The sequence below is a fragment of the Anomaloglossus baeobatrachus genome, chromosome 2 (genome assembly GCF_048569485.1).
Source record: "Anomaloglossus baeobatrachus isolate aAnoBae1 chromosome 2, aAnoBae1.hap1, whole genome shotgun sequence".
In the NCBI taxonomy this organism is placed as follows: Eukaryota; Metazoa; Chordata; class Amphibia; order Anura; family Aromobatidae; genus Anomaloglossus; species Anomaloglossus baeobatrachus.
Window position 1 is genome coordinate 234,279,052 of NC_134354.1, and position 23,604 is coordinate 234,302,655.

The window sequence follows — 23,604 nt, forward strand, 5'->3', positions numbered from 1 at the left end:
TCACTTTATATCCCTCCTAATGGGGAAATGCAGCGAGGAAGTCCCTGAGCTTAGCTACACAGACCATGTTATCTTCTGTAGCTGTTAAAATCTGTTTCCACGGACCTGACTGTCACCCATGGCTCTGAGCCTGCTGTTATTAGCCCTTACAAGGGCTAATATAAACTTCTATCCCTATTCTGTATAGCGCTGTGTGTAGAGCGTACACAGCAGTATCGGAGACAGGAGCTACGCCAGCGGTGACTGACACCCAGACGCAGAAGGCAGATAATGGCGTCCGGACGGGCAGATACCCGTTTTTATAATGCAGGGACATGTGACATGGACATCCTATCACACATGCCGTTGCTTCTCTGGCTAAAAGTCCACTTAGCTGTGTGTGTGTGTCTGGGATTGGCTGACATGCTGGCCCGCCCCACTACACGCGCGCGCTTAGGGAAGGAAGACAAGGAAAAAAAAATATGGCGATCGCCATTATCCCAGCAGCAGTGATCTGAATGCGCTGTTGCCGCACACTATACGCTGAAATTTCATAATAGTGTGAGTCACAGAGTGACTTACACTATTACAGCGGAAAGCCAGCTAGTAATTAGCTTGACTTTTTGCTGCTAGAACCGTTCTCGAACGTAACTAGAACTATCGAGCTTTAGCAAAAAGCTTGAGTTCTAGTTCGATCTAGAACAGCCCCCAAAATCACTCGAACCGCGAACTGGAGAACCACGAACCGCGCTCAACTCTACTCCTGAGAAGACAGGAAAACCCCTTTGAAGAGAACTTGTCAGCACGCTTTGCTTTGTATTTCAAGTACATTGTTGTAATACTGATTTAATTGACACCTTTGGTGAAGAATCTTTGGTTCTTCTTTAATCACCATGTGAAGTTTTCTCGTAATTAGATTTAGATGCACAGGGGCTGAACACTGGTCTTCTTCTCCCTGTCTGTGATTCCCCAACCCCCCTACATGCCTCTGGTATTTGAATGACAGATCACTACTGAGATTTCAAATAAAGGAGGCAGATGATCCACAGACTGGAGGCAGGTGAAGACGCCAGGGAATCACAGACAGGGAGGAGAAGACTCAGTGTACAATCCGGCCCCTGTGCACCAAATCTAATTAGCAGAAAAAGTCAAATACTAATTAAAGAAGAGCAACAAAGTGGATTTCTTCACCAGAAGTATCAAGTTATTCAGTATTGCAGAAAAAAATATTTAAAAGAACTGAGAACCTCATTGGTTGATATCTTTTAATGGCTGACTCAAAAGCTTTCGACGCTACTCAGGTCACTTCATCAGGCTCAGTATAACACAAAATCATGCCTGATGAAAAGGTTACCATTAAAATGTATCAACCACTGTGGACTCTCGGTTCTTTTAATTCTTTTAAACATTTGTTTTCTATCTACTAGCTAACACGGTACAAAGATACAGATATATACAGTATATATCTGTTTCAGTATTGCAGAGTTATTACAGCCATGTCTTCACTTCACATCACAAAATCGTGATGACCGGTCCGCTTTAAAGAAGTTATCCATGACTTTTATTATTTTACTGTATAGGGCTAAGAACTAACAGGCTAACCACCTGCCTGTTCTGCACAGTGATAATCTCTAACAGATAAAGCAGCAATTCCACAGCTTTACCTCACCTCTTGTTAACAGAGCAGCTCTTCCTCTTCCAATCTGCTCTGTCGGTTGAGCGTCACTGCAGTTTTCATGCGGATTGACAGCTGGCTTCCTGCAGTTAGACAACGGGAGATATCTGTCAATCAGCATAACATCGGCAGAGACGCCCTGTCAACAGAGCAGAATGAAAAAGATATAGCTCTGTCAACTTGATGTCAGCAGAAGCCACTGAATCACCGGCAGGAACAGTCCATGACCTCTTTGAGCAAGCAGAGATCCAGGCTGGGCAGAACAGGCAGGTACTTAGCGATTACCTGCCTGTAACTCCTTATCTTTATGCACAATTCAAAAAAAATTCCCGGACAACTTCTTTAAGGCTTTGCTGAAATGGTTGTATTGTTGCTGCTCTTTGAAACTGTATTAAATTTCACTCCCTACTTGGGTCTAAGGTCCAACACCTACATTACCATGCTATTAGTTTGAGTCTTTAGAGCTAATGTTACACTGGCACCTAAACAATGTCACATTACAACCATCTGAATGAGACTTTATGGACACAAATCTTGTCTGATGGGGAGTCTTAAGGCGGCGTTACATGCTAAGATTTATCTGACGATATGTCGTCGGGGTCATGGATTCCATGACGCACATCCGGCATCGTTAGCGACGTTGTTGCGTGTGACACCTACGAGCGACTCCGAACGATCGCAAATAGGTTGAAAATCGTTGATCATTGACATGTCGTTCATTTTCAAAATATTGTTCATCGTTTGGAACGCAGCAGACATATGGTACGTTTGACACCCTGCCAATGACGAACAACATCCACACGACCGCCTTGGTCAAACAATATCTCGCTGAATGATTTTGCGTCGCTTGTGCCATCGTTACGTGTGACTGTTAATAAACGACCTATGAGCGATGTCGGCAAATCGTAACTACAATCTGGGCGTGTCACATCGCTAATGAGATCGTCAGATAAATCGTAGCGTGTAAAGCGGCCTTTAGGCTGCGCTCACATCAGTTGTATTTTGCCGCAAAACCGGATCTGTCATAAATGCGTTTCAGTTCCATTAATTTACAATGGAATTGCGGCAAAATGCGGTGATATGAGGTTGCGTGCGGCATACACAACTGCATGTCACAGCATCTTGCCGCGATTCCATTGTAAATGAAAGGAACTGAAACGCATTTATGGCAGATCCGGTTTTGAGGCAATATACAACTGATGTGAGCGCGGCCTTATCACAGTAAATAATACATCTATATGATGCTTTGAATTCAAGTAATTTAAGTTGACATTGCACTGGTGTTTGTGACTGATATATGGATCCTGAAATGTTAACACATCATGGCTGTTTAGAGATGGCCCTGTATTAGTTAATTTTGCTTCTGGGATTTGACCAGGGCAAGTTACTAACTAGTAGAATCTGTCAACTGGGAAATTCCCAGTTAACAGAATTTTGCACGTGAAATTCAGAATACATCATTTTTTCATTTCATCATGTTAAAGACTGCTATAAAAATTTCCATATAACATCTGTTAATTTCCAGAACATTTTAAGGTAGAATAGTTCTTGTGAACACAAAGTTAACTACAGCATGTCAAAACTCTTTGATACTTAAACCCTTCACGACCTAGGACATTATTATATATATATATATATATATATATATATATATATATATATATATATATATATATGTGTATATATATATATATATATATATATATATATATATATATATATATATATATATATATATATATATATATATATATATATATATATATATATATATATATATATATATATATATAAATGTAGGAGAATTAGGATCCAGCAAAAGGATGAAATTTCACCAAAATTTTAAAACTTCTTCTTTATTATTCCTTTGAGTCATATAAAAGTATGAGGAACTCCAATCAATTAATAGCACTCCAGCAAGGGACTACATGTTTCAGCACTATGTGCCTTCTTCACGATCCTACTGTTCCCCACTGCCATCAGCGGCCCCATGACTCAATCACGGGACGCCAATGGTTTGCCATTACAGTGTGGGGTCAGATAATGACCCCTGTCGCCATCATGGCTCACTTCATGTGAATGCTGGGAGAGTGCCAACACTTACAGGAACACAGCATCTCTGCTGATCAGATTAGTAAAATCAATAATTTTTTTTTTAAAGTTTAAAAAAAAATCAAAAAACCCCTAAACGTTCGAATCACCACCCTTAAGAATAAAACAATAAATAAGCCAAAAACACACATATTTGGTATCACCACATTCAGAAATGCCCGATCTATCAAAATATAAAAATCAATTAAACTGATCGATAAAGGGGTAGTGAGAAAAAAATTCCAAAAGACAATTTTGTATTTTTTTTTGGTTGCTGCAACACTACATTAAAATGCAATAGGAGGCGATCAAAACATTGCTTGTACGCAAAAAGGTACAATTAAAAAGTTCAGCTCATGACGCAAAAAATAAACAAACAGTCACTGAGCCCCAGGATCCTGAAAAATAAGAATGCGACGTGTCTCAGAAAATGGCGACAAAAAGCGCATTTGTTTTTTTTTTTTTTTTAAACAAACTTCAGAATCCTTTTTCACCACTTAGAAACAAGTAAAACTATACATGTTTGATATCTATGAACTAATACCGACCCAATGCCAGGTCAGTTTTACCAAACAGTGAACATGGTAAATAAAAAAAACAAAAATCAATCATTGCAATTGCACTTTCACCACACTTGGAATTTTTTCCCTGTTTTTTAGAACAATATGGGGCAGGATGAATGGTGTCATTCAAAAGTACGACTTGACCCGCAAAAAAAACAAGCCTTCATATGGCTATATTGATGGAACATTAAAAAAAAGGTATGGCTCTTGGAAGAAGGGGAGGAAAAAACGAAAATGAAAAATCGCCGGGAGGTGAAGGGGTTAATAATGTTATATGAAGGTTTTAACGCGCGTTTTGAACATGAGGGAAAAAGAATATTTTCAATCTCAAGTGCAGATGTTTGTTACTTGCGGATGTCTGTGTACCAACAGCTTCCGTGCTCTGTGGATTTGGAAGCAGGTAGAACACAAGCTGAATTCCTAATAGTGATAAGCACTTGTTATTCTCTTTTTCTCCCGCTGGTGCTTTGCCTATTTTACTCCAAGCCAGAGTACTTGGGAGTACATTATCCAGATCTCGGCTTTGGGTAGTCCTTAATACCCTTTAGCTGCAAACTAAATTTGAGATGGAACCTCAGGGAAAGTCATTTCCGTTCCAACATGTGACCTTCTATTATGCGGAAATTTGTACATTATTTTAATCAATCATCTTGGCAGCAAAACCTGAGACAGTAGAATACATTAGTCATATAACGTTATATGTGCTAGTAATTCAATGGAGAGAAAGGAACAACACGGAAGAGGAACAGTAATTGTACCTGTGTGGGCGAAATATAGAAGAGCGAAATAAGTGAGTGGGAGCACTGTAGCTTACAAGCGGCAGGATCACACATCAGGAGGCAGGCAGCGCAATCACATAGGAACAAGTGATTCATTTAGCCGTTCGGCAATGCTTCGCTTACTGCGTTTAAAATAATTGATCCAGAATGGAATCCAGAAGAAAGAAAGTGAAGAATTCTTTTGACTTAATTTGGTGCTTCTTTTCCATATGCATTTCATTTATAGCAGCAGGGCGTTTATATATCTATATATCTATCTCTCTCTCTCTCTATCTGTGTGTGTGTGTTGCGCGGTTTGTGTGTGTGTGGTGTGTTTTGGGGGGAGGTATGTTTTGTGCAATGTGTGTGTTGTGCGGTATGTTCGTATATTTGTGTGTGCCGCGGTGTTTGTGTGTTGGGTGTTGTGTGTGTGCAGCGTTGTCTGTGTGTGTTTGTGTAGGGCAGTTGTTTGTGGTTCCCAGTGTGTGTGTGTGGTGTGTTGTGCAGAGCGCGCGCGTGTGTGTGTGTGTGTTGGGGGGAGGTGTGCACTTCCAATCGTGCTCCATCCCCCATGCAGCGCACTCCCCATCGTGCTCCATCCTCCATGCAGCGCACTCCCCATCGTGCTCCATCCCCTATGCTGCGCAACCCCCATCGTGCTCCATCTCCCATGCTGTGCACTCCCAAACGTGCTCCATCCGCCATGCTGCGCACTCCCAAACGTGATCCATCCGCCATGCTGCGCACTCCCAAACGTGCTCCATCCGCCATGCTGCGCACTCCCAAACGTGCTCCATCCGCCATGCTGCGCACTCCCAAACGTGCTCCATCCGCCATACTCCGCACTCCCCATCGTGCTCCATCCCCCATGCAGCGCACTACCCATCATGCTCCATCCCCTATGCTGCGCACCCCCCATCGTGCTCCATCTCCCATGCTGCGCACTCCCAAACGTGCTCCATCCGCCAGGCTGCGCACTCCCAAACGTGCTCCATCCGCCATGCTGCGCACTCCCAAACGTGGTCCATCCGCCATGCTGCGCACTCCCAAACGTGCTCCATCCGCCATACTCCGCACTCCCCATCGTGCTGCATCCCCCATGCTGCGCACTCCCAAACGTGCTCCATCCGCCATGCTGCGCACTCCCAAACGTGCTCCATCCGCCATACTGCGCACTCCCAAACGTGGTCCATCCGCCATGCTGCACACTCCCAAACGTGGTCCATCCGCCATGCTGCGCACTCCCAAACGTGCTCCATCCGCCATGCTGCGCACTCCCAAACGTGCTCCATCCCCCATGCTGCGCACCCCCCATCGTGCTCCATCCCCCATGCTGCACCAGCATCAGCCTCTCTACCCGCAGCATCAGCCTCTCTGCCCGCAGCATCAGCCTCTCTCCTCCCAGCATCAGCCTCTCTACCCGCAGCATCAGCCTCTCTACCCGCAGCATCAGCCTCTCTACCCACAGCATCAGCCTCTCTACCCACAGCATCAGCCTCTCTGCCCGCAGCATCAGCCTCTCTGCCCGCAGCATCAGCCTCTCTGCCCGCAGCATCAGCCTCTCTCCTCCCAACATCAGCCTCTCTACCCGCAGCATCAGCCTCTCTCCTCCCAGCATCAGCCTCTCTGTCCCCAGCATCAGCCTCTCTGTCCCCAGCATCAGCCGCTCTCCTCCCAGCATCAGCCTCTCTGTCCCCAGCATCAGCCTCTCTCCTCCCAGCATCAGCCTTTTCTGTCCCCAGCATCAGCCTCTCTCCTCCCAGCATCAGCCTTTTCTGTCCCTAGCATCAGCCTCTCTCCTCCCAGCATCAGCCTCTCTCCTCCCAGCATCAGCCTCTCTCCTCCCAGCATCAGCCTCTCTCCTCCCAGCCTACCCCAGCCTCAGCCTCCCCCAGCATCAGCCTCTCTCCTCCCAGCATCAGCCTCTCTCCTCCCAGCATCAGCCTCTCTCCTCCCAGCCTCATCCTCCCCCAGCATCAGCCTCTCTCCTCCCAGCATCAGCCTCTCTTCCCAGCATCAGCCTCTCTCCTCCCAGCCTACCCCAGACTCAGCCTCCCCCAGCATCAGCCTCTCTCCTCCCAGCATCAGCCTCTCTCCTCCCAGCATCAGCCTCTCTCCTCCCAGCCTACCCCAGCCTCAGCCTCCCCCAGCATCAGCCTCTCTCCTCCCAGCATCAGCCTCTCTCCTCCCAGCATCAGCCTCTCTCCTCCCAGCCTACCCCAGCCTCAGCCTCCCCCAGCATCAGCCTCTCTTCTCTCAGCCTCCCCATCCCAGCCTTCCCCAGGATCAGCCTCTCTCCTCCCAGCCTCCTCCAGCACGCCGTGCTCCTCTGCCGACACTCACAGATCTGATCGCATACACTCACACACACCCGATCGCATACACTCACACACACCCGATCGCATGCACTCACACACACACACATTGACGATATTGCACATACGCGCTTATACTCACAACATCCAGAGATACCACATGCTTCTGGCCATGTGATCCTCCGGCAGGTCCTGGAAGCTCACAGCACAGTATCGCCGCCGAGAAGCAAGCGATATCCCAGGATGTTGTGAGTATGTGGATGCGATGTGATGTGTGTGTGAGGTGTGTGTGAGAGCAAGTGTGATCTGATGTGTGTGTGTATGTCTGTGTGTGTGTGTGCTGTTATGTGTGTGCGTGTATGTATGTTCCGCCGCTGCAGGACCTTGATGCGCTGGTAACTATGCTACCATGGTTACCAGCGTATCTCGTCCCCCGCTCGCACGGGAGCCCACACCAGCATACGCCGGCCAGCCCCAGCAATGCGAGGGTATGTGTCGGCTGGGTTGGCGGCGTACGCTGATGTGGGCTCCCAGGGGTACAGTACTCACCTGGTAGTCGTGGCTCCCTGACAGTGTCGGTTCGGGGAATGCGTGGGGGGGCGGGGCCAGAGCTAGCGTGCATTGCGTGAGGGGGGCGGGGCGTGGCCGAGTTGCCAATGCCTGCAGGGTGCCGGGGCGAGAGGCCAATCTGTGGGGGGGCGGAGCCTGGGCGAGCGGCCGGCCAATCCATGTGGGGGCGCAGCCTGGGCGAGCGGCCAATCCGTGCGGGGGGGCGGGGCCATGGCGATCCCAGCGGCCAATCAGCTTTGTGTCACCGTAAGGACACAATTTTGGAGCAAGACAGACAGACAGAATAAGGCATTTATATATATATATATAGATACAGTATAGAAAAACAAAAAGCCAGCACTAAATGTGCAATTCAGCATTAAAAATTCCAAACTGTACTTATAAAAATTTTTGAGATTTTTGGCAAAAAATTGCAATTTCTTGAGCTGCCTCGCCACGTCACGGCAAATCTCATTTGAGGCAGTCCTACACTAAAATATTTTTATAAAATGTGCCATACGGCCTAACATATGAATAGTAGAACTGCTCTTAGCAGCACTCACCTGGTCTATTTCAATCCCGTACCCATGACTGAGTCATGGCTGTGAGCGGGACAGGTCCAAGCAAATGCTGCATGAAGTAAATAGCCTGTGGACAAGGCCTGATGACAATGTGAACAGTCACCAACCGCCAAAATCTAGACAGATGGAATACATCCCAAATTGGGGTGCATAGCTTGGTGGAGGTCAGCCACCGACCAATTCAATGAAGAAAAACAAAAAGCCAGCACTAAATGTGCACTTCAGCACTAAAAATTCCAAACTGTACTTATTATAAAAAATTTTGAGATTTTTGGCAAAAAATTGCAATTTCTTGAGCTGCCTCGCCACGTCACGGCAAATCTCATTTTAGGCAGTCCTACACTAAAATATTTTTATAAAATGTGCAATACGGCCTCACATATGAATAGTAGAACTGCTCTTAGCAGCACTCACCTGGTCTATTTCAATCCCGTACCCATGACTGAGTCATGGCTGTGGGCGGGACAGGTCCAAGCAAATGCTGCATGAAGTAAATAGCCTGTGGACAAGGCCTGATGACAATGTGAACAGTCACCAACCGCCAAAATCTAGACAGATGGAATACATTCCAAATTGGGGTGCATAGCTTGGTGGGGGTGCATAGCCACCGACCAATTCAATGAAGAAAACATACAGTATATATAATATATTAGTGATTTTGCACTCACTGAAAATGAGATGGGGGTTACTCGCTTGGCCTGCTATGCGAGGCAACACACAGGAAGTACAATTCATCTAAAACTCCAGGAGGTGCATTTTCATCCCATAAATCTCACTCCGAGTACACAACACTGACGGTTTGTAAGTATGTTTGACAGGTGGTGCACCTACTCAGGATCGGATATCACTTCATTGCTGCAGTATCCGAGTAGAGGTATCTCAGCCCCACTAACAGACCACAGTCACATGAAGCGAACCCTCTCTTTCTTCAGAGGACCCCTTCCAGAGTCGTCATCAACTCTACACATGGTCCCGGTTAGGACACACAAATCCTCTCTTCCTCAGAGGACTCTTTCCAGATGCGTCACACAGCCTCCCCACACTGACTGCCTCTCACATACTGCCATGTGCCAAACAAGCAGTCTCATTAAGATACACATGAGACACACCCATGGGTGGAGGAATGTAGATAGCCAGACTCGCCCATCTCTCCAGCTATCCATAAACCTGGCCCTTTGAATGCCTTAACAAAACTTGTGGCACTGCAGGTACCACGTACCAGCATAGACATTGCAGGTTTACACCCCAGAGGAAAACCACCTCTGGGATACATAACGGTCATTTACAATGTATCCGGTCGCCATCTTACAGTACATACTGAACAAAAATAAACAACTTTTTTGTTATTGCTCCCTTTATTCATGAGCTGAAATCAAAGATCTAAGACTTTTCCTATGTGGACAAAAGGCCTTTTTCTCTCAAATATTGTTCACAAATTTGTCTAAATCTGTGTTAGTGACCTGAAGTCAGTACTGGAGCTCCCTGAGCTTGCATTATGCCTGCTGCCCACTATCCTCTGCCCCATCAAAAGCTGCTTTATCCTGGTTGCCCCCACAACTGCACTATCCTGACCCCCTCCTTCCAAAACCGTAAAGTTAACATAATAATGCCTCCACCCACTGCTGTCTTGTGAGAGGGTGTCCCCCATCTTCTTCATGGTGTTTGCTGTCAACGATCCAACTTCTATGTATACAGTGTGTACAAAAATGCACACATACAGTATATAAATATGTATAGTTTATATAGCTGCACTTGTGTAAATAAGTGAATGTGTATATGTGTGACATTTTTAGTGATAAAATTCAGGCATTAAGAGCCCAGTCAGACAGCCTTATACATGGACAAATATTGCTTCACGATCCTGTGACTGACCGATGGCTCTCCTGACCCGAGCGTGGCAGTGTGCATTTCTATGCAGCTCTATGCAGGAGAGCCGCCGGCCAGGCCATGCATTTCAGTCATCGTCAGTGTTACATGGCAGTCTGACTGTGCCGTAGGTAAAAGGTGAAGACGCCAGAAGGTGAGTATATGGCAGGGAACTTACATTTAATGCCCTAATCCACTGGAATGGTGCTTTAACCCACTTCCTCACAGAGCAATTTTTAGTTTTTATTTTTTTCATGCCTTTCTTCTAAGCCCTATAACTCTTATTTTTGGGTCAATATAGTCATACGAGCTTGTTTTTGTGGGACGAGTTGCACTTTTAAATGAAACCATTCATTCTGCCACATATTGTATTGGAAAATGGGAAAAAAATTGTAAGTGCTGTGAAATTTAAAAAAAAAAAAAAAAGTACAATTCCAAATTTTTTTTGTTATTTTATGTATTTACTATGCTCACTGTATGCCCGTACTGGCCTGGCAGTAAGTATGATTCCTCAGGTCAGTACAAATTTGCAGATACCAAACATGAATATAATTTTTTTTTATTTTTGCATTTAAGAAAAATTCTGAAATTTGTAAAAAAAAAAATAAAAAAAAAAATTGCACTTTTGGAGCCATTTTCTGACACCTATAACATTCTAATTTTTCAGGATGTGGGGCTCAGTGGTGGCTTATTTTTTACATCTTAAGCAGGTGTTTTTGATTATACCATTTTTGGGTAGATGTGATAATTTGATCGCCTCTTACTGCATTTTATTGCAATGTTGCGGAGACCAAAAAACAACTATTGTTTTTTTTTTTCATTATGCTGCTTTCCGATCAGATTAATTTATTTTATATTTTGATTGCGCATTTCTGAACTCGGCGATACCAAGTATATGTATTTTTTTGTTTTATTTTTAATGGGGCAAAAGGGGGCATTTGAACTTTTTTGTATATATTTTTTTAAAACCGTTTTTCCACTTTTTTTGTTTTTACTAGTCCCCATTTGAAGCTGCAATCATCTGATCACTTGTGCTGTAAAGAGCAATTAATCAATTCCGCTCTGTACAGCACAAATGCTGATCTACAGTGTATGTCAGTAAGTACGTCATGACAGACACATGGGTCATCAGATGACCCCAGATGTCATGACAACTGATCATGATCACATCATAGGGCTGCCGGTGGGAGCGGGGATTGACAGAGGTATTTAACTAGTTAACAGGAATGGGTAGATCTCTGATTCACCAGTGCCTATTAGAGGTACATGTCCGATGATAGGATCAGCCAACATGTGCGGGGTAAAATCAAAAGAAGGGACACGACCTTTGATGTACCAGTATGTCCAAGGTCAAAGAGGTTAAAACAAAATACTACATCCTGAAAGCCTAAAAATTAATAGGTATAGGTAGAATCACGTCAATGTTCATGTTTCTTTTGTTTTTGTATTGTTAAAAGGAACAGAAAAAGTAAACTCCTAAAAGAAACACATCTGTCACATGACAAAGACAAATGGTGATGGACAGAACCAATTGAATATAATTAGGTCTTTTTAGCTTTTGTTCTTCGATTGAATATGATGGAACTAAGACTACATGAGTGTGAATCTATCCTGACCATGAAACATTAGAGTGGGCCCCTCCAGTCAGGTCTACTGGTGCGGCCTAGGCACCCCAGTTAGCCACTGCTTAAGACCCCATTCAAATAGTCCTTAAGTGACATAATTTTGTGCGTAGTTTATGGCTGTAAGACTTCTGTTTACTTGAACTATGGGAGGTTTTGTTTTTTTGATGATAATGTGCCTGTGCTACCACTGTGTGTTTTAAGTCTTAAAATTACGGTTTATAAAGAGAAATGTCAAGGTTGAAAATCCCAAGCTTTGATAAAATGTCAGCACAACTTATATTTGTATGTGCTGTTTTGGTTGTAGAATATGTTTTTTGGCCATTACAAAGTTTAACTCTTGCCATTCTCCAGTTCTCTTTCAGAAGCTTGCGCTAACAGAACATCCTCTATACTTGCGGCTTTTAGCCGGACCAGAAACTGAAAAACTCAGCTTTGTACTAAAGGAAAATGAGACGGGAGAAGTTCAAGTGAGTATTTTCTATAAAAACACCTCCGTTTCATTTAAGTGACAGTAAGCTTAACGGGAATCATTAGTGATGAGCGAACCCGAACTGGAAAGTTCAGGGTTCATATCGGACACCTAGTGTCCAGTGCTCAACTCTTAACACAAGACTTCTCACAGAAGTCCATAGAACGGTTCGGGTTTGAATGCTAAATAAAGTTTGTTGAAGGCTGCATGCAGTTGAACATGGTGGAGAGTGTCCTAACAGAGCCTGGGGTAGAGTGCTAGCCTGGGGCAGAGTGCCCTAACAGAGCTTGGGGCAGAGTGCCCTAAGAGAGCCTGTTGCAGACTGCCCTAATAGAGCCTGCTGCAGAGTGCCCTAATGGAGCCTGCTGTGGAGTACTCCAACACAGCCTGGTGTAGAGTGCCCTAACAGAGCCTGGTGAAGAGTGCCCTAACAGTGGCTGCTGCAGAGTACTTCAACAAAGCTTGGTACAGAGTGCCCTAACAGAGGCTGCTGCAGAGTGCCCTAACAGAGGCTGCTGCAGAGTGCCCTAACAGAGGCTGCTGCAGAGTGCCCTAACAGAGGCTGCTGCAGTGCCCTACAGAGGCTGCTGCAGAGTGCCCTAACAGAGGCTGCTGCAGAGTGCCCTAACAGAGGCTGCTGCAGAGTGCCCTAACAGAGGCTGCTGCAGAGTGCCCTAACAGAGGCTGCTGCAGAGTGCCCTAACAGAGGCTGCTGCAGAGTGCCCTAACAGAGGCTGCTGCAGAGTGCCCTAATAGAGCCTGGTGCAGAGTGCCCTAATAGAGCCTGGTGCAGAGTGCCCTAATAGAGCCTGGTGCAGGGTGCCTGAATAGATCCTGCAGATTGCTCTAAGAGTGTAATAATTTTTGAAAACTTTGAAAATCCACATAAGCATGGCTGTATAATCATTTTTCAAACATTTACCCTGATATTAAAATGAGTTTTTTAGCAGTACAGCTAGAGCGCAGTTTACATTGAAAATCCATGTTTGAATGATACATTTTGAAAGTAAATTTGAAACTTTGCCGATAAGTGACCACATCAAGCACATCTATATGCAGTGCCTTGCGAAAGTATTCGGCCCCCTTGATTTTTTCAACCTTTTCCTACATTTCAGGCTTCAAACATAAAGATAAAAATTTTAATGTTATGGTGAAGAATCAACAAGTGGGACACAATTGTGAAGTTGAACGAACTGATGATGAAGTGACTGATGATGATAAATATAAGCCACCTGTGTAAAGAAGTCTCTGTATAAATGCACCTGCTCTGTGATAGTCTTAGGGTACTTTCACACATCCGGATTTTTGCTCTGCGGCACAATACGGCGTTCTGCAGAAAAACCGCAACCGGCTTTTGTAACGCCGATTGCGGTTTTTTTTGCATTGACTTACATTAGTGCCGCATTGTGCCGTAGGGGCTTGCGTTCGGTCCGGTTTTTGCCGCATGCGGCAGATTTAGCCGATGCGGCGGCCGGATCAAACGTACCCTGCAACGTTTTTTGCTCCGGCAAAAAACACCGCATCGCGCCGCATCCGGCCGCTGCGGCGCATTTTTCAATGCATCCCTATGGAGGCCGGATGCGGCGCGATGCGGAAAAAAACGCATCCGGTCGCCGCATGCGGTATTTTCCACTGCGCATGCTCAGTAGCATGCCGCAACCGGAAAAAACCGGACCGGCCGCATGTAAAAACTTATGCAAAGGATGCGGTGTTTTCACCGCATCCGTTGCATAGTTTTCACAGCCGGATTGAGCCGCAGGGCTCAAACCGGATGTGTGAAAGTAGCCTTAGGTTGCTTTCACACATCCGGTTTTTCCTGTGCAGCACAATACGGCGCTTTGCAGAAAAAAACGCAACCGTTTTTTTTTTGCCGCCAGTTGCGTTTTTTTTGCATAGACTTACATTAGTGCCGTATTGTGCCGCATAGGCTTGCATTCCTTCCGTTTTTTGCCGCATGCGGCAGATTTAGCCGATGCGGCGGCCAGATGGAACGTTGCCTGGCACGTTTTTTTGTCCGGCAAAAAAAAACGCATCGCGCCGCATCCGGCCGATGCGGCGCGATTTGCAATGCATGCCTTTAGACGTTGCATGCAGCGTCCTGTGGCAAACACCGCATCCGGCGGCCGCATGCGGTTTTTCCACTGCTTATGCTCAGTAGCCTGCCGCAAGCGGCAAAAACCGGACGGGCCGCATGTCAAAAACTTATGCAAAGGATGCGGTTTTGTCGCCGCATCTGTTGCATAGGTTTTAGAGCCGGATTGGCAGGCTCTGCTAAAACCGGAGGTGTGAAAGCAGCCTTAGTGTTCTGTTTAAAGCGCAGAGCGCATCATGAAGACCAAGTAACACAACAGGCAGGTCCGTGATACTGTTGTGGAGAAGTTTAAAGCCGGATTTGGTTACAAAAATATTTTCAAAACTTTAAACATCCCAAGGAGCACTGTGCAAGCGATCATATTGAAATGGAAGAAGTATCATACCACTGCAAATCTAACAAGACCCGGCCGGCCATCCAAACTTTCATCTCAGACAAGGAGAAAACTGATCAGAGATGAAGCCAAGAGGCCCATGATCACTCTGGATGAACTGCAGAGATCTACAGCGGAGGTGGGACAGTCTGTCCATAGGACAACAATCAGTCGTACACTGCACAAATCTGGCCTTTATGGAAGAGTGGCAAGAAGAAAGCCATAAAAGATATCCATAAAAAGTGTTGTTTAAAGTTTGCCACAAGCTACCTGGGAGACACACCAAAGATGTGGAAGAAGGTGCTCTGGTCAGAGGAAACCAAAATCGAGCTATTTGGGCACAATGCCAAATGATATGTTTGGCATAAAAGCAACACAGCTCATCACCCTGAACACATCACCACTGTCAAACATGGTGGTGGCAGCATCATGGTTTGGGCTTGCTTTTCTTCGGCAGGGACAGTGAAGATAGTTAAAATTGATGAGAAGATGGATGGAGCCAAATACAAGACCATTCTGAAAGAAAACCTGTTGGAGTCTGCAAAAGACTTGAGACTGGGATGGAGATTTGTCTTCCAACAAGACAATGATCCCAAAACATAAAGCAAAATCTACAATGGAATGGTTCACAAATAAACGTATCCAGGTGTTAGAATGGCCAAGTCAAAGTCCAGACCTGAATCCAATCAAGAATCTGTGGAAAGAGCTGAAACTGCTGTTCACAAACGCTCTACATCCAACCTCACTCAGCTCCAGCTGTTTGCAAAGGAAGAATGGGCAAGAATTTCAGTCTCTCGATGTACAAAACTGATAGAGACATACCCCAAGCGACTTGCAGCTGTAATGCCAGCAAAAGGTGGCGCTACAAAGTATTAACTTAAAGGGGCCGAATAATATTGCACGGCCCAATTTTCAGTTATTTGTTTTAAAAAGTTTAAAATAAGCAATACATTTCATACAACTTCACAATTGTGTCCCACTTGTTGTTGATTATTTCACCATAACATTAAAATTTTTCTCTTTATGTTTGAAGACTGAAATGTGGGAAAAGGTTGAAAAATTCAAGGGGGACAAATACTTTCGCAAGGCACTGTAAAATAATGCAAGGCCCTGATGATTCCATCCGTGATCCATATTGAAGAAATGTCTAGGTATCTCTCTAGGACAGCTAGTGAGCTTATAATTGAGCAATCTGGTGTGAGCCTTTCTTACGGATGGCCCACGTAGCAGTAACATCAATCCAGAAAAAATGAAAAAATTCCAGCTCCAAAAATTTGATAAACAAACTTTACTTTAAAGGTTAAAATACAAATCTAACTTAATGTGACAAGTTCAGAATGACCCCATTTGTTATATGTAGTAATCAATGATCTTAGGTGGCATGAGGCAGAGCTACACGTTTGGTGGACCGATAACCTCATTATAACAATATGTATTCAGGTTAAAGTTATTATCTACTACCTTATGCCGTGGGGAGTTTTTTAATCTAGTGTGTAACGCTCGCGGCTGATGTTAGAGGCAGTGAGCAGGATTAGTGGACTCACTGGACCACAGGGTGGACCCAGGCTTACTCCTTAATGGGAGGGGCTTAAGTAAGCACCCACAACAATGCGGACGCCAGGTACCACTCATCATAGAAGTGACCGGGACTGTGGCAGCTGAACTACGAGGACAGGTGACGGACTCAGGAATAGACAGTTACAGGCGAGGTGACTGAGGCAGGCTGAACACACAGGTATGGACAGGAATGGTGGGCACGGCAGGGTTGAACAAGTATGGGAAGGCAGGTACTGCAGACGAACATAGGGGTAGCAAGACAGGAGCTCAGGAGCTGACAGCTAGCTAGCAGACTGGAGACTGACTAAGGCATTGCACAGGCACCTCCCCTAATGGGAGGCTGCCTTAAATACACAGTGCCTCTCAGCCATAGGCTGAGAGGCATTTCCTGCAAATGGCACGCCGGCCCTTTAAGTGGAGGGCCGGTGCGCGTGCGTCTTAGGAGCATTCCCGGGAACTCTGTGCAGCATGTACAGGGCCCGAGAGGGGAAGGAGGCAGCAGCACACGTGGATGTCCGTGTGGTAGGAGGCGAGGACGCGACCTCGCCGGTTTGGTGAGTAAGTCGGCGTCTCTGAAGAGATGCCTGCACTACATAGTATTTGTAATCAATATTTATCAGAAGTTTAGTTTGATTTTTTTTCTCAATTTTAATGGGATTTTTATTAAAAATTATGATGTATTAAGACTCCAATTGGATTACACAGGGAATTAGGTTTAAGAGACCTATTTAATATCCTAAGTCGTTCTGGTGACAGATCCACTTTAACCGCTGCAAAAACCTGAAAATTCAAACTTGACTGCAATAAAATGTAATTAGTCACCACGATGATGCTTTTTCTTGAAGGTACTCCAGTAGGCTCTATTGATGAGTAGAGGTGGGCAAGCAAGATGCTCGGTGCTCGAAGTGAACACTACAATGCTTGGTCCTTGAGTTGAGCAGATCAGATGAGCTGAAAGAGTTCTACTTAACAAGTATAATGGAAGTTAATAATTGGCCAGTTCAGCTCTCCGCCTACACACAGCCAGCCATAAACAGAGCATTTTCGGGGGAGGGAGTTTTTTTTAAACTGCAAATAACTCTCACTGGGTGCATTGAAGCTAGCCTGTGCTTTGTGTTTGTTTTTTCATGGAAAAAACATCCGAGCACCTGTAATACTCAACCGTTCTCCGCAAGTACCTGAACACCCCGATGTTCGATCATGTATCGAGCAGTGGCAAGGACGCTCGGTGCTTGCCCATCATTATTGATGACCTGTCGAAGTTATAGACTATACAGTGGGGAAACACTTATTTAGTCAGCCCCCAATTGTGCAAGTTCTCCCAGTTAAAAAGATGAGAGTCATGTAATTGACATCATAGGTAGACCACAACTATGAGAGGCAAAATGACAAAACAAATCCAGAAAAATCACCTTTTCTGATTTGGCAAGATTTTTTTTTGAAAATTATGGTGGAAAATAAGTATTTGGTCAATAAGAAAAGTTCATCTTAATATTTTGTTATATATCCTTTGTTGGCAATGACAGAGGTTAAACGTTTTCAGTAAGTCTTCATAAGGTTGGCACATACTGTTGGTGGTTTGTTGGCCCATTCCTTCATGCAAATCTCCTCTAGAGCAGTGATGTTTTGGGCCTGTCGCTGGGCAGCACGGACTTTCAACTCCCTCTAAATGTTTTCAACGGGGTTGAGATCTGCACACTTGCTAGGCCACTCCAGGATCTTCATATGCTTCTTATGAAGCCACTCCTTCATTGCCCTGGTGGTGTGCTTGGGATCATTATCATGCTGAAAGAACCAGCCACGTTTCATCTTCAATGCCCTTCCTGATTGAAGGAGGTTTGCCCTCAAAATCTCACGATACATGGCACCATTCAATCTTTCATGTATACGGATCAGTCGTCCTGGTCCCTTTGGAGAGAAACAGCCCCAAGCATGATGTTGCCACCCCCATGCTTCACAGTAGGTATGGTGTTCTTTGGATGCAACTCAGCATTCTGTTTCCTCCAAACATGACGAGTTGTGTTTCTACCAAACAGTTCTACTTTGGTTTCATCAGACCATATGACATTCTTCCAGTACTCTTCTAGATAATCCAAATGCTTGCTAGCAAACTTCAGATGGGCTCAGACATGAACTGGCTTAAGCAGGGGAACACGTCTGACACTGCAGGATCTGAGTCCCTGGCGGCGTAGTGTGTTACTGATGGTAGCCTTTGTTACGGTGGTCCTAGCTCTATGCAGGTCATTCACTAGGTCTCCCCATGTGGTTCTGAGATTCTTGCTCACTGTTCTTGTGATCATTTTGACCCCACATGGTGAGATCTTCCGTGGAGCCCCAGATTGAGGGAGATTATCAGTGGTATTGTATGTCTTCCATTTTCTTATTATTGCTCCCACAGTTGATTTCATCACACCAAGCTGCTTGCCTATTGCAGATTCAGTCTTCCCAGCCTCTGTAGGGCTACAATTTTGTTTCTTGTGTCCTTCGACAGCTCTTTGGTCTTCACCATAGTGGAGTTTGAAATGTGACTTTTAGGTTTTGGACAGGTGTCTTTTATACTGATAACAAGTTCAAACAGGTGCCATTATTACAGGTAATGAGTGGAGGGCAGAAGAGCCTCTTAAAGAAGAAGTTACAGGTCTGTGAGAGCCAGAAATCTTGCATGTTTTTAGATGACTAAATACTTATTTTCCACCATAATTTGCAAAAAAAAAAAGTCTCGTCAAATCAGACAAGGTGATTTTCTGGATTTATTTTCGCATTTTGTCTCTCATAGTTGTATGTCAATTACAGGCCTCTCTCATCTTTTTAAGAGGGAGAACTTACACAATTGGTGGTTGACTAAATACTTTTTTCCCCAAAGTAACTATTCTGAATAAGTAAATCTAAGGTGCCAATTCACTAAGACTGGCAGTGCGCACGCTAGTCTTAATGAAGGGTCTCACTTGAGAGCGATGTGCCTAATTCCTTAGTAGGTGCTCTTTAATAAAGTGTGTGTTACCCAGCATGTGCCACTGCCTGAAATGTAGTCCAGTCGGGTAGGAGTATAGCTCATGAATCTGATGGACAGCGCAGCCACAACTCATCCATATTGGCGTAGCTGGCATGACCTAGCGTGTAAATGCCAAATGTTGCAATACTTTTGAGCAACTTGCGTTTTACACAAAAATATTGTACCTTATGAAGGTGTTCCATAAATACCTTGATGAATTGGCCCCTAGATGTATCATTACTGCCACAGATCAAGTACAGTCATTATTTGGTAGAAAATGATTTTGGGGTACATAGGTTAACCAAATGTAAATCTAACAAAAGGAAATGGAGAAAACAAAGACTTACAAACTATTCCGTTTACTATATGTTTCCACAGTGGGAAGCCTTCACAGTTCCAGAACTACAAAACTTCTTGCTGATTCTGGCCAAAGAAGAAAAGGACAAAGTCCAGCAAGTGCAGAAGAAATATGCCACCTTTCGCCAGCACTTGCAGGAAGCCCTCACAGATGCCACCATGAAACCTCTATAACTTCAAATCTCCCAACACAATAAGGATTTTTTTTTTCCTTTTTGATGGTAGCACATCCACAGATCATATGCAGAAAAGAAAAACATTTGCTGGTTTTGTTGATGCCTACCTCCAAGGCTTAACACATAGAAGAATAATAATTACAGGCTAATATGTTTCTAGTTGTGCCTTCAAAGGACACGTCAAGGCAGGAGTAATTTGCACTTTTTGACCCAAGTTTTATGAACCAAAAACAGACTCCAAAATCTCAGGGTCATAGCCTTTACAATGTATTTTATACTTACAAGAAAGTCAAGATTTCCCTGAGAAGAACCTTGCAACAAGGCATCAGGAGCTTGGCACGTCAGGTGAACAAGATGAAGAGCCATATTTACCTTTTGTGAATGGTCTGATGAAGCTTTTTAGCTGCAGGCCGTGTCTTCTTCTCCTATTAAATAATTGTACTATTTATTTATTTATTGCACAAGGTGAAGTTATTCATTAGAAAGTGAGTAGTAAACTCCGCTCTAAGCCATTCTGATTGCTGAGAAGGATGTCATCATTTAGGAAGCCCCTGTGTGGGGGAAACATTGGGGTGTATGCTTCAAAATAGGCTTAAAGGGAATCTGTCACCAGGTTTTTGCCAACTAATTATGAAGAATAATGTCAGAAGAGAGACCCTGATTACCACTGATGTCACTTAGAGAACCATTTACCGTATTTTTTCGTTTTATAAGACGCACCTCAAATTTAGAGAAAAAAACAAAGGCAAAAAAATATGGGGTCCGTCTTATGATCCGGTGTTTTACCGAGGGAGGGGAGCAGCAACAGTGTTGGAGCGTGGTCACAGGAGGCTGGGGCGGTGCTGGAGTTGGGCGATGCTGCGGGCGGTGCAGCAGGTGTCCCAGATGCTCACTGCAGGCACTGTGAGGCAGGAACATTCAGAAACTGTCAGTGGTGCGGGCTTCAAAGAAATGGCTCCTGGTGTCGGCGTGTGTGCAGATTCAGAGGCAGGGGTGATGGTGTAGTAGGGCAATGCTGCGAGCGGTGCGGCAGGTGTCCCAGATGCTCACTGCAGACGCTGTGAGGCAGGAACATTCCGAACCTGTTGGTGGTGCGGGCTTCAAAGAAATAGCGCCTGGAGTCGGCGTGTGCGCAGATTCGGCTCAATGACAATCCTAGATCTCATCTGCGCACGCGCCACCTCCAGCCACCATTTTCCTTAGGTCCGCTGCTGGGAAATCAACAAGCCGCGGAGGCGGTGAGTGCACAGACGAGATCTTGAGCCGAGAGTACCATCTGGGCATGCACCAACTCTGGGCACCATTATTTGAAGAACGCATTGCCAAGATTTTCAGGATCGTCCCTGCCTCACTGCTCGTACAGCACACCGCCTGCAGCATTGCCCCTGGCTCCTGTGACCATTATCCACCACCCCAGTAATCTACATTCGTCTTATAAGATGCACCCCTCATTTTCCTCCCAAATTTTCTTATAATCTGAAAAATGCAGTCCTCTAGTTTTGAGAACAGCAGGAGATTATTAGAGAACTGGTAAACCTACTGCCAGGTAGTCAACCATATTCATAAGTTCTGAATAACCCCACACCTGATTGGCAGCTATGTATGCTGTGCATAGGCAGAAAGCCATCAATTAGTGGTGTGGGTGGGGTTATACAAAGCTCAGCATTCAGAGAACTGGTAGATTTGCATGTGAAAGTGATTTTATCAAACAGTAGCAAGTAGCCCACTAAGTGACATATTGCTGGAATCAGCACCTTCATCATTCTGCTCTCAGATGAGTTCGCAAAAACCTGACAACATATATAAGATGCTTTAAACAAAATGCATGAGGTTCAAGAAAAGTTCAGGTATTTTAATCTAAATGTGAAACTCAATATAACTGGACGCTCTGTTTACAAACTGGGAATACGGTAACAATGTGCTGTCATTACAAGATATTAAGAGAAAAGACTTACAAGACTTACAGATTGCACATAGTTTTCATTCAGAAAATTGCAAACATTTTTTACATTTCTCTCATTTGTTCATTCCAAACCAGAGCACAAGAAAATATCACCGAATTCAGGTAAAACTAGTTGGAATTTGCCTTCCTTCAAGCTTTTCTACAAATAAGCAATAATAAAAAGGAAGATATATTTACAGAATTCACCACCTCTCATATTACCCCAAGAAAAAAATAATCCACTAATATTTTCTGTTGGTGTGGATAAAAGGATGGTTGTAGGATTTGCCAACCTACTTTAGTTTACTGCATGCAATCTTTGGCAAGAAATAATATATTTTCAATTAGGTTTCTTTAAATATTTTGAACCAATTAGCTTCTACAGCCATCGAGTTAGCACTGCACATTGCTAGTTGCAGGATGAGTCAACAGTGAACCCATCAGTGAGCTCATTTTATGGCAGGGTTTGTAACTCATCTTCACCTGAACTCTAAGCCGATTTATGACCACATAAAAGTTGAGTCGAAGGCGTCCATATCCTTTATGATGCAGTAAAGCAAAGCATTAGCAGAAGGTAATATCACAATATTTCTCACTTCATACTGTAAATTGACATTTGAAAGTAAAGAATAGAGAGGCTAAGGGGCACTTTGCACACTACGACATCGCAAGCCGATGCTGCGATGCCGAGCGCGATAGTCCCCGCCCTCGTCGCAGCTGCGATATCATGGTGATAGCTGCCGTAGCACTCACCTGCCCTGCGACGTCGCTCTGGCCGGCGAACCGCCTCCTTCCTAAGGGGGCGGGTCGTGCGGCATCATAGCGGCGTCACCCTGCAGGCGGCCAATAGAAGCGGAGGGGCGGAGATGAGCGGGACATAAACATCCCGCCCACCTCCTTCCTTCCACATTGCTGGGCGGGATGCAGGTTGGAGGTGTTCCTCGCTCCTGCGGCTTCACACACAGCGATTTGTGCTGCCGCAGGAACGAGGAACAACATCGTAACATCGGTCTTTCCCAATTCATGGAAATGACCGAGGCTACACCGATGATACGATTATGACGCTTTTGCGCTCGTTAATCGTATCAAAAATGCTTTACACACTACGATGTCGAGAGTGACGTCGGAAGTGCGTCACTTTCGATTTGACCCCACAGACATCGCACCTGCGATGTCGTAGTGTGCAAAGTACCCCTTAATTTAGTTCATAATATTATAACATGCTAAGAGTTGCTTAAATTGAAAGATATGAGTCAAGTTCCATTGAATATCCAGCAGTGTTGACAAAGAAAGAAAAATCCACTGCTGTGATATAGATGTTGAAGAGAGAACTTGGGATATGCTGTGTGGACAGCAAACATCAAGTAGTTGATTAATTTTCTTTTATTCAATCAGGTCTACGTGTTTCGGAGGACGCAGCCTCCTTCTTCAGGACAATTATTGATTTTCCTGTAAAATTGTCCTGAGGAAGGAGGCTGCGTCCTCCAAAACGCGTAGACCTGATTGAATAAAAGAAAATCAACTACTTGATGTTTGCTGTCAGCGCGGCATATCCCGGGTTCTCTCTTCTATATTTGTAATACATCACTCCGGGGCTGCAGCAGATGCCAATTCATGCTTATATAGGAGTTGTGACTGGCCCAA

General features: G+C 44.7%; 1 protein-coding gene across 1 annotated transcript in view; it reads left to right on the forward strand.

Annotated features, from left to right (window-relative positions):
* The window catches only part of RASSF5 (Ras association domain family member 5), a 217,567-nt gene extending 194,263 nt beyond the window's left edge, over positions 1-23,304 (forward strand). Inside the window, exon 6 of the mRNA XM_075335707.1 lies at positions 19,864-23,304. Coding sequence (XP_075191822.1) covers positions 19,864-20,016 — 153 coding nt within the window. The 3' untranslated portion in view covers positions 20,017-23,304. The remainder of the gene's footprint in view (positions 1-19,863) is intronic.
* The last annotated feature ends 300 nt before the right edge of the window (positions 23,305-23,604 follow it).